The 11,905-nt window shown below is 37.9% G+C and overlaps 1 protein-coding gene across 1 annotated transcript in view; it reads right to left on the bottom strand.

Moving 5' to 3' along the window:
• Positions 1-4,489: 4,489 nt before the first annotated feature.
• Positions 4,490-11,905, bottom strand: part of LOC146132049 (sushi, von Willebrand factor type A, EGF and pentraxin domain-containing protein 1-like) — a 43,303-nt gene continuing 35,887 nt past the window's right edge. The window contains exons 33-41 of the mRNA XM_083397194.1: positions 10,063-10,133; positions 9,571-9,724; positions 8,510-8,652; positions 7,171-7,288; positions 6,671-6,807; positions 5,782-5,995; positions 5,409-5,562; positions 5,012-5,147; positions 4,490-4,663 (exon numbers count right to left, since the gene is read on the bottom strand). Coding sequence (XP_083253320.1) covers positions 4,490-4,663; positions 5,012-5,147; positions 5,409-5,562; positions 5,782-5,995; positions 6,671-6,807; positions 7,171-7,288; positions 8,510-8,652; positions 9,571-9,724; positions 10,063-10,133 — 1,301 coding nt within the window. The remainder of the gene's footprint in view (positions 4,664-5,011; positions 5,148-5,408; positions 5,563-5,781; positions 5,996-6,670; positions 6,808-7,170; positions 7,289-8,509; positions 8,653-9,570; positions 9,725-10,062; positions 10,134-11,905) is intronic.

Raw genomic sequence — 11,905 nt, 5'->3', positions numbered from 1 at the left:
GGTTTCAAACTATTACTGCGTTTCTGCAACTCGTAAAGCGCAAAAGTAAGCACTTGGCAAAGCCCTCTGCTTCGATTTGGGCTCCTTCAAGTTATGTTTTTCTGCGTTTCAGGCCAACATCGTACCAACAAAGTACATTCCGACAGAGAGAGTCGCGCTCTATCAAGACTATAGAAACCTCTAGTTGCCAAGTTTGACAAATCGTAGCGCTATGCTGGTAGTTCTAATCTAATTGGTGAAATGCTTCTGGTTTTAGCCTTGCATGTAAAACCGAATAGTGCTAATTCACATTTCATTTAAGTAGAAAAGCTGTTTTATCAAGACTTATTGTGAATTGATTAAAACTAATTTTATAGTTCGGATTTTGGTTTAGTTCCAACATTTCGCGAATACGGTAATTCTTATCTAAATGAGGCAAAATAGACTTTGCTTCGATATTAATTCTAAACTAATCTAAAAATGATAATCCTTGGTAGGGTGGTTAGATATTTCAGTAGCAGAAGCGACACCATGAATTGGCGTCCATAAACTGTTTCTACCAGAATAAAAATAGTAATACTAACTTTAATAATAATTAAAAACATCTCCTTACTTATTATTAATTTGCATAGTTCTCGCTGTATTATTAGTAGGCCTACCATTAATCTGCGTGTTTCTCGCCAGCCATATACCAAAGGTATCACTAGTGTATCGGTATCGGACATACACTTATAGTATACACATGCAGAAGTCTGTTGGTTCTGACGCCGAAATGCTGACTTCAAAGGTCATGCTTACAAACTGAGCAATCGAACGTTATATTCCGGAACTATTGACTTTTTCCAGGTCGAAAACTTCCGGAACCCCGAAGCTCAACACGAATGATTTTACTTGTTTGTTTTTACTTCTAACCATTTCCACTCCCACACAATCGAAACTGAACACTTAACTGCATCTTCCAAAGCGAGTTTCCTTTGTACATGGCTCAAGTTTTTCACAACCGAGCTGCAGCAATCGCATTCCGTTGCATTGCTGCAAACTTGTCTCATTCATTTGCCGGGCTACAAGACGAAATAAGGCGGGTTCTAGTTTGTTCGAAACGTCGCCGCCTGTGCAATCAGCGGTTTGACGTAACGACTTACTACCAGGGCTGCGGAGTAGGGGTAAGACTCGGGCCTCAAAGTAGTCGATTTATTTCGCTGGAGTCGGAATCGGGACTCGACGGAGTCGCTTTATTTCGCTGGAATCGGACTCGGAACTCGGGCCCCGAATCCGACGTGCGCATGCCCAGTACCAAATATTTAAAGCTGATATAGCTTTCAACTGTGTGTTGTGAATGGATAAATTATATGACTTATGAAGGGATTGCTGAAAATTTACCTATATTTAACTTGGTGAAATATATGCTGGTAGAGCCGGAGTCGGACTCGGAACTCGGGAGTCGGACTCGGGTTTTAATTATTGACCAGAGTCGGATTCGACAGTTAAACTCTGGTTATTATTAACCGACTTCGCAGCCCTTCTTACTACAGTGACGATTGCGCGATGCCTACTACGTCTGTTTTGCTGCTAGCGACTACTAGGACCGCTTTACATGTACGAGCCACAGGCTAACTAATCTTTACGTTCTGCTTCATTTTTAAATAAACCAGTTTGTTTTTCCTCAAAAGCTAATGAGCACCCCAGTTTGCTTTATCTAAATGTAATTTAAAAACAAAGGCCAAAATGAAACTTCGTTTTACAGCATTGGTTCTTAAGCTTTTTATAGTGTTTTAAAAGGTGCGATAAGAAAAACAGTATAAATTAGGTTAGGGATGCCCGGTAATTAACATTTTGTTCCGATGCCGATGACCTAAATTTTGAAAAAAAAGATTGTGACCCGGTCCGATACTAAATGTCGTCATCAGTGTGTTTAAACCAGGGCTGCGGAGTCGGTGAAAAACAAACCCGAGTTCGACTCCGGCCAAAAAAATACACCCGAGTCCGACTCCCGAGTCCCGAGTCCAACTCCGGCCAAATGTAATTTTTTGTCGAGTCCCGAGTCCCGACTCTGACTCTACAGCCTGTATTTTACCCATTTACGCAACTAAATTACGGTGGATTTTCTGCAATCCACTCCTATTGGTGTCATAATTGATCCACCCGCATTACATGGTTTAAAAATATTTCACATTTGCTATTACACTTTTACAATTTACATTTTGTCGCCTTAACAGTTAAAAAATTTGATACTGCGCATGCGCACGTCGGACTCGGTACTCGGGTAGTTTTACGCGGTCTTACTCGAGTCCCGAGTCCCGAGTCCAACTCCGACTCCGCAGCCGTGTTTTAAACAAGCATAAATAGGTGAAATTGAAGTGTTCAAGAATATTTGTTTACGATTAAGACCGAAAATCACTTCACCGTTATGTTTAATTACTTCCAGTTGTTAACCTACTGTGCTTTAAACAGCTTTAAATTCTTGTGATGGTTGGGTATCAGATTGACACCGATGCCGCTCTAGTAATGAAAATGCGACCCGCCTTAAGCATTTTCACGCACCTTTAATAATTATGTCTCACGTGCTTTCTAAGCCCTTTATTTTGTCGTATATGTAGGCTATATAATGTTAAAAAAAACACAGCTTCGCAAAACCCTTCGTGGTCACCCAGATACTTTATTACCGTTTATTTTACTTAAGTCGCTCAAATGAGTAAACAAATTTTTTTTATTTATAGTTCTTGCTAACCACCGTATAGGCAACTTCAACCGGTCGCATAATAGTTTAATGTGCATTGCGTTTATCAGGGCTGCGAAAAGTCGGCGTCATCGTGTTTTTAAAAAAATGCTGTCTCGATTCATCGCGATGAAGTAGCTTGCACTTGCTTGGCTTAGCACTTCGGTTCTTGTGGTAAGTGTTTTTGCCGCTAACCACTGTTTATTGAACTAAACATAAGTTCACAGCATTCAAATGGCGATGTCTAGAAATAGTAATGGTTCTCAATCTTTCATGATAGTGGCATTTTGGGTTGATTTTGATTTTTAAAGGTCCACCGGTCCGCAAAATTTGTTTTGAAATTTCACCGGTCCGTAAGCTAAAAAAGGTTTAAAACCACTGGACTAGGCTACTGTTCGCCATGTCAGCTTGTTTAGTTTATTCCATCGACTTGTTTACAACACTGTAAAGAAGCTCCTTGTCATCATAAAGAGCTCCTTGTCTCTTGGCTGCCTATATGATTGGTGTTGCCTATTTTTTGAGAAATTTTAAACCTTGTTGGTGGGCAAGTGACAAAAGGTTTCGGAGCACTGGTCTAAAGGGTTTCCTTATATGTTGTAATATACGAAAACACTTTATTGGGTACTTGTTTGCTTTACCGCTGCGGAATGGAGTTACCTTCTTCAGTAAACAAATCGTCTTTAAGATCGTCAAGTTGTTCTGTCTTAATTGCCTTGTTTGGTTTATAAACCCAAACCGGAGTTTCCTAAAATTTCAGCATCGCACGACACTCAAAGAAAAACCTACAAATCCTAAATACACAAATATAGAATACTTTTGGCAAACTTATCCATTTCATTTGTCTCAGTGCTTATTTGCCAAAAATTGGCCACAAAAGTTTTAAACCCGTTTATTTTCAATGGTTTGTGCCTAATAGTTGTTCCACTTGGTGACCATGCGTTCTCATACTTCTATTTTTCCATATAGGTATGATGTCGGAATGATATTTTGTTGATCTTAGGTTCTTTAAAAAACTTGGACAGCGAATGAGAAAAAAATAATCCTAAGACAGCTTGAACTGCCCTAACGCAAAAAGCCTGTGAGTCTCGGGCGCCCTGAAGCGGTGATTTATCCTGGTGGTTCGCTTCGTATATATATCACTACTCAAGGCAGAATGGCTGTCGCTAATAGGATTTAAATCTCAACGTTTTGCAACCATTTTTTGTCTGCTGTTTTTCGTGGCGACCCAATATCAAGTATAACAGCTTCTACAAAAAATGAAATGCCAATTGTTGGCACGGCTACCAACCAGGACATTGGGCAAACCCATGTCCAACGAAGATCTCAAGCAACAACCTAAAAAATGAATGGAAGCATTCCTTTATAACCGGAAAATACTTTACCAAGAAAATATGCAGAATACTTCTGTACTTATTTGGGTGGAAGTTGCACTTAACTTTGGCGACTGGTGACTTTGACTGGGACTTGACTTATCATTACTATATAAAAAAATTGGACTTCAGCTATTTTACAAATGATTTGACTGGGACTTACAGCACTGTCTAGTGAGAAAGTTTACGAGTATACCAACATAAAATCAATGGAATATTCGCATTCTCTTTTCTTTGTATAGTTACGCTTTTCTATTCGCGCATATATATATAAGGGACTTAAAAAAAGGTATTACAGCTTGTTCAAACCTTAGCAGCTGATCAATTGTAGGGCTAACACACATCAATTCTGCATAATAAAGTTTTCTTGGCCGAAAACTGTTTTTATTCTTGGGTTAAGATAGCATGTGATAGAAGGCTATAACTATTCGCACACATCGTTCGCGTTCATCGTGTCGTTGATCCAACTTGCCAATCTCGGTACGTTTACGTAGTAGCCAGGAAAACGCTCTCCGTCGCGTACGTACCCGCATCCGTAGCCCCAGCTCACGATCCCAATCTGCATCCAGCACGTTTCTCCGGTTTGCGAGTTGACGACCTGCCACGTAGAGTGTGTTACAGCAAGGACGTACAGCATAACGGCCCAGTCTTACCACAAGGTATGAAGCGATTTTGTTCCGAGTAGAAAGGGTCTTGTATATTACTGCTACAAAAAATACCTCTAAAATATTTTTTTTGGCAACAATTCTTTCACTTGTCCGGCGTTGTAGCAAAGCCGAGTTTGCTTAACCTTAGAGGTTATTTGCCACAGAAAGCGCATCGTTAAGGTCATAAGATGAAATCTCACCATCTGCTACATTAATACAAACCTCTGCATGTGATGAGATAATATATTCCGCACAAATGTGCGAACGTAAATGTATTGTTGTAAAAACGACAGGCCTACCTTTCGGACCAATGGTCCACCGCTGTCTCCTACACAAGTATCCGCTGTTTTATTGGCTCCTTTAAAGGTGGCGCATATCATTTCTTCGGTGAATCGTTTATTTATATCATCCATCCTTCGTACGCTGGCCCTGCAACTGAAATTGTTATGTAGGTTATGTTGATGTGTGTCGCCTGAGCTTCCAAAGTCTTTAACCATTGCGAAAGTATCATTGTAGACATCTTTGTGTTTTCGGACCATTTAAGTAACCATTTTTCAGAAAATGATGCTTGATGCTTGATTTAGAGCGGCAAGATTTATTCACATTTTCTCAATTTGACTCGATTGTGATTTTTTTATGGTTGTTAAACTTAAAATGAAATTCATGTATATATTTCGTGACATGAGGGATACTTACTCTTGTCTGCTGAGCAACCTTTGTTCAACTTGTTGGAGTTTATTCGAAGCTAGTATATTTCGGGGACTGTGATAGCCTACGACAACTTCGATGTGGCCAAAACCAGTTCCAATGATCGTTGTTCTATCATTTCGATCATTTAACAACCAGTTTACTAAAAATACAATAGTCAAAAGTTTGTCCCTTCTTAGATAACATTTCAGCATTCAAGATTGAATGTATAAAACAACATTTGAAAAACGAATTTTACTCGGGATTCAATTAAAACATTTGGTCAAAAATTTATAGATTGAAAATAATATACATATTTTGCGGCCCCGAAAGATTTAAAAAAATAAATTTCGGTTCTTGGTTGGAATCCAATCGTTTTCACCTTCTTTTTGGCACAAAACTTCAGGAGAATCATCGTCGGAAATCAATTGTTGGCCGTTTGTGTTCAGCATTTCTGCTCGATTCAAACAGCCGCCACTGCAAGGCAAGCACACAGGCCTGACGTAAGGGGATAGCGGTACACGACCGTTAAAGCCGTCGACAGAACGCACAAGTTTACGCCGCTGGTTTAACACCAGCTCCTTACCGATCCGAATCTACAGAAAAGAAGCATTAGAATCCGAGTGAAAGGCAAATAACTCCTGGCAGACTTGGTCAACTAGATAATTTTAGTTTTTTAATTCAATGGATTAGAGTAAAATACGGCTAACAAACCTAATTTGTGAATTGCTGATGCGCTTTAATTTTAGTTCTAATCTAATTCAGATTTTACCAAATGTGCTACTTTGTCCAACGGCATTTTTATTCTCTTAGTCAAATCAAAGGATTTCAAATTGATGTAAATAATCAGATGTAAATTTCAGTTCAAATTCGTTTTTTATAATTCGGTAATTCTATTATTCTAACCTATTTTGATAAAACTCAAAATAATCTAAAATTCTAATTCTAATTTAACTTGAAAAAAATGAAATGTTGTAATTTTAATTCTAATCTAATTTAAAAAGCTAAAATAAATCTAGTTGTCCAAGTCTGACTGCTCGGTGTTGATGTGGCAGACAGATATTTCTTTAGAGAGAATACATATGAAGTTTATGGACCCTTGCATCTCAACCAAACGAATTTTGCCGTTCATCAATGGATATTATAACGGTATTATAAATAAATTGTCTATAGTTACCACATTAAACGGTCATCAGCTTTACGAATGTGATGAAATAACCATTTAGGGCTTTAGGCTATGTTAGTTTTATCATAATACTGTATTTACTCACAAGTGCCACGTCGAAGTCATAATGGTACGCGTTGTTATAATCGTTATGTTGAATGATGTTGCACGGCTGAAAGAACCTCTCTGCCTTTGTGTTGATTTCACTTTTCTTCCACTTTTTGGCCGGCAACTCGAAAACCCCTAACATATTAACAAAAACGTTTATTTAAAGATTGCATTTGTGAATCAACAATTAATGCAAAAGGCTTATCACAAGTGTTTCTGAACCTATGAGTCGAAAATTGCCGATAACTTTGAATTGAACTTATTTATCCCAATGTTCTATCTTTGTTCACTTACAAGAAGATCAGTAAAGAAATTGGGTCGCCAAAGCCTTGCTTTATACTTTAGTTTTGGAAAAAAAGGTTGAGAAACACTGGATTAACGCTTAGTATAGGTAAGAAAAAACTCCGTTGACGAAGTTGTATTATTACATGTACAATCGTGATACATAGCAACTATCAAATATTTCTTATGTTAACAAGCCCCTGGTCGACCACTTACCAAGACCCACCGCAAAGTAGCCGTATCGACCATAGATTGCCTCAGCCACGTGCGCAGCTGTTAAAACCCACTTGTCATTGATGAGAGATCCTCCGCCCAAAAGGCCGTGTTTCATACTCTGTACGTCACACAGCTAGCTGTTAGGTTCGAAATGAGTAACTGATGTACTGATTATGCAACTTTTATTGTTCTATACCAGGTGTCGGCAACATTTTTCTAGTCGCGGGCCAAAACCAAACTCAGAAAGGTCTCTGCGGGCCGCACAAAAAGTTAACTAAGAATTGTGTGATTAAAATGTTAGAACCACTGTGAATCAGGCGGGCCTCGGATCTTTTATTGCACTTAAAAACTTGTTTAATTACATTTAAGGAGGTAGGAAAGTGTTGGCGGCAAAGCGCGAAAAAAGGCGTTTGTTTGGTTTAAAAGCCACACGTCGTCATCCATTTTACTAAAGAAAAGTGTAATAAAACATAAAACTACTTTGAGAAAACGCGATGACTTTAATAGTTAATCTAGTTCAGTGTTTCTTAACCTTTCTAAGTCAAGGCACACATTGCGAGCGAAGCGAGTACGATTTTTTTTGCGTATACCGGCATTCTTTTTAAATTTCTTGCAAGTATTTAATACATTGCCGAAAATAAAAAAAAAAGGTAGAAAGTATATGTCCCATATTTTTGAATATGTTTCGACCGAACAATTCCTTTGCATTGATATTTATACAAACAACGAAAGCATTAAAGCGACTTAGCGTTTAGAAGTGAATAGGCAAGTTGCATATCGGTACCTGTACAGTGTACGTAAATCTCTTTCACCTCAGTAAATATATTCATAACCTGCAAAAAAAGTCACACAGGCGCACGTCCCGCAAACCTAAAGGCGTGTGTTTTAAACGACAAACAAAATTATATTTTACTATGCGTGTTGTTGAGAATGGTGTTGTTGCATTCACTGATTCATCTTGTACAGGTTGCCGAAACGTTGGAGAAAATAATGACATTTCGTTGTTTGCGAAACAAACCGTTTGAGAGAACAAGAGCAGTCTCTTTTGGTTAAGTTGTGGTGTGGTTTGGTCACTTTTTTTAGGAGCAAGCAAGCTAGCGTTCGCGCTAGCAGCAATTGCTTAAGAAAGAGTCAGCGGTGGCGTTCAAAAAAAGTTCTATATTAGTTGTGTGAGTACACAAGGTCAGAAACAAGCCGTTAAGCAGGAACAAAAGGCAGGCGTAACACTTCGTTTTAGTATATTATGCCTGGCAGCAACAGCATATGTATTAACAGACTAAAAGATTGACAGACACTTCAAAAACAATTATTTGATTCTGTAAAGTTATGCCGAGCTTACTCGATGAAGAGTTCCAATCCTTCGGAATATAATCGCCTGCCAAGGCCAAGCCCTCTCGGCTGCTTTGCCAGCAATCACCCTTCCACCACTTTTTACTTTAAGTATGCTCTCATTGTCGCCGGCTATTCCGCATTCGCTGTAGTCTGCAACAATACGGGTGAAAAACTCATTTAGGCGTAGTTCACCCAAACAAACACGGCCCATTGAGCAGATAACGGAGCACAAGCGACTTTGTTTTAGCGACTCCCTTTTTAGTTTTGGAAAACCTATACGGCTTCCTATTTTTTGTGTATTACACATAGACCACAATACAATCTTGTACAATTCGAAAAAAAAGTTTACATTTCTTGATAGATTGTTTCAAAATTAGTTGAATTGAGTTGTGCCATGGTGACGTCATAAAACTGCAATGGTGACGACATAAACACGACACGTTTACTGAAACAAACGAAATTTGCACAATTGTTAAACTAGCGGTTGTTCTTGCTACTCTACTGCTATCTTTTGTTTATATTGTTTGTTTTTTGTCAATTATGCGTATGGCAAATAGCACACGACGATCTCCCATACCTCGACCCCCAGGGTGGGAACCACTGTTGTAAAGGGAGGCTTAGAACAAAGTTTAGAAACGTTTTTTTCACTGGGAATGTATACCCAAACAAATAAGAATAGACAAGCTGCTACATAGCTTTTACGTGGCAAACTAAAACCTTACATGAAGAGATGTAGGAAAAGCGCTGATCTTCTTGGGCACCATTCACTAAAATTATGATTCACCCAAAGCTGTTGTAGTAAATCTTAAAAATGCTGTTCTTTAATTGTGTATATAGTATTAGATAGAATGGAAATTGAAAAAAACTCATATATTGGAGTCGGCTCTCTATGTGACTAAGTGTGACAAGTGCTATACCGAAAGATATATTAAGCACGTGCTGAAAAAGCCGGTCGTGAAAATGTTGTTTTGAAGTGAAACGCCTAAACAAACGATACATTTATTTTACCATTTCCTCGTTTGTTTTCAAAAACAAGGTAACAAAATCTTGACCTTTCTATACACTCACCAAACGTGGAATTGAAGACCTTATCCAAGCTTTTGTATAGTAGATAGTAGCTCTCCAGGTGAATGTAGTTGGCAGGCTTGCTGGCCAACTTTCTAAGCCCAAGATTTTGCTTTGATGGCCAGCTGCAGTTCTTGCAAGAACTAACGCTGTAAAACTAATTTGAACACTAATAGAGGTTTTCAGTTCTTTTTAAATAAAGTCTCCGAAGACATTAATCTTAAATTTAAAACATAGATCACAAAACATGACAAAGGGTTCTTCAAAGCAAAATGTAGTGTACTTTTAAGGTTCATATTGGATCCCCAACGCTGCATATAAAAGCAACTTTATAAACGAACTGATTGCAATACCGCCTTAATTAAGGAAACTGAAAAGCTCTACTACTTTGAATCCTCAAATAAATCAACAAAGCTTTCAAACTGCAAAAAACGTCCCACGGGGTAATACTGACACAACAAATAGCGTTCTTAAGTCACATTTGCAAGATCTTACCTGTAAGTTGTCTCCATAGCGGAGTTCCATACGTTGTTTGGTTGGCTCAGGGCTGCCTTCGTTGTGGCGACCTACAAATCAAACACGTTGCTATAAAAGGAAAAGTAATTTGGGTCTAAGCACAAGAAAGTACGCAGAGTGTTATTCCACAGTTGGTAATTTTTTTAACGTGGATATGCGATGTGTTATTTTGTTTTAACGTTGATATGCGATGATGTATGTGTGTTGAAATGCGACGTGTGTAACATGGGACGTATTTTTTGTCAAGGTTCAAGAACCGCAAAACTTTTTTGCGCTAAATGTAATTTCGCATATATTTTATCTTACTAAGCTCTATAATCTAAGGTGACAGGTTGTTAAAAACGCATTTTTTCTTCTGGATGGTCCTAGAAACTGTTTGTTTCTTTCCAGGAAAAAACGTTAAGTTTGCTTAGACCAGGGGTTCTTAAACTTTTTTGACCGCGGACCCATAAAATTTTTTTTTGCTTTGCATGGACCCCGGTAGACAAGAAATGCTACAAAATGACGTCACAAAACAAATAGACTTCATGACTCTGTTATTTCGGTCCGAAAAATGTGAAAGTTAAATGGAGTCTAACTATACGTTCAGTCCAAAACCGTTCAATTTTCAATTAAAGTGTTTTCTTTTAAAAAATAATTACCTTAAGTATACACTAGTTTTTTACCTAGGCCTTCATGGACCCCCTAAAACTAGTTCCCCAGGGGGTCCATGGACCCCAGTTTAAGAACCCCTGGCTTAGACGGTCCAAACCACTGTGCTTATATTAGACGCGTTACTGGGCTAAGACGGAAGGGACCATTAAGACATTTTAATGTTGTTGTTTTGTTCAACGAGCGAGGCAACACTTTGTGACTCTGCAAATCCAAGTCACATAGCCACGATTTTTTCCATAAGAAATATAAGTATTTTTCAAAAATTGGAAATAAGCAATCGTGGTTTAAAATTGTGAAGCAATTTTGTTAACTTGCACGATAAAAGTCTTAGCGCAAAGTTTTTTATCAGTCCTTAACACTTGGGCTAGCGAGGACAGTTGGGCGACAGCCTAGATGGTTGCGATCTTAATTTTGTATATTGGTTGTCTTGAAACGAAATGAAACCCAATAATTCGATTATATAATAGTTATTACCAAAACAAAGTACGGTAAGCCTGTTAGCACGTTCTGTGGGCGCATAAGACAACAAATGAGTACTAAAGTATCGGGGCGTTTAGATAAGTTTTAAAATTTGTTTTAATATATTCTCTTAATGACTGCCCTTTCGTCTCTGACACTCTTTTCGAATAACTAACAAGTCAAGTCCCAGTCAAAGTCATCGGTTGCCCAAGTCAAGTCCCAGTCAAGTAACAATTAGAGCAAGTCAAGTCAAGTTCTTAATTGTCATAAAAATAAAACGTTAACTGATAAACTCGTCAGATTATGAGCAATAACTCAAGTAAAAGAAAGGATAAACGCAACGTACAGCAATCAAATTGTTTTATGTGTAAATTTTAAAATAAATATCCCAATTTAATAAATAGGCTTAATCAGTGTTGTAATGACTCAAATCATTGACTTGACTTAAGTGCACTTAAGTCACTGTTTTCAAATGACTTGACTTAAGTCTTTTGACCAAAATGACTTGACTTGGACTTAAGTCATTATGTCAAATAACTTGGTATTAAAGTAAGTGTTTTTCATTAAAATTTATTTTAAGTTTTGCACATTAAACACATTAAGTGCTGTATATTGCGTTTATGTTAGTTTTTTAGTTAAATTGTTGCTTATGATCGAACAATTTCAATAGTTTAATAATTCACTTTTATATCAATGACATGACTTGAAA

Source organism: Ascidiella aspersa, chromosome 9 (genome assembly GCF_963924565.1).
Source record: "Ascidiella aspersa chromosome 9, kaAscAspe10.2, whole genome shotgun sequence".
Lineage (NCBI taxonomy): Eukaryota > Metazoa > Chordata > Ascidiacea > Phlebobranchia > Ascidiidae > Ascidiella > Ascidiella aspersa.
The sequence above is the reverse complement of the archived record's forward strand: the minus strand, read 5'-3'. Positions and strand labels throughout refer to the sequence as shown.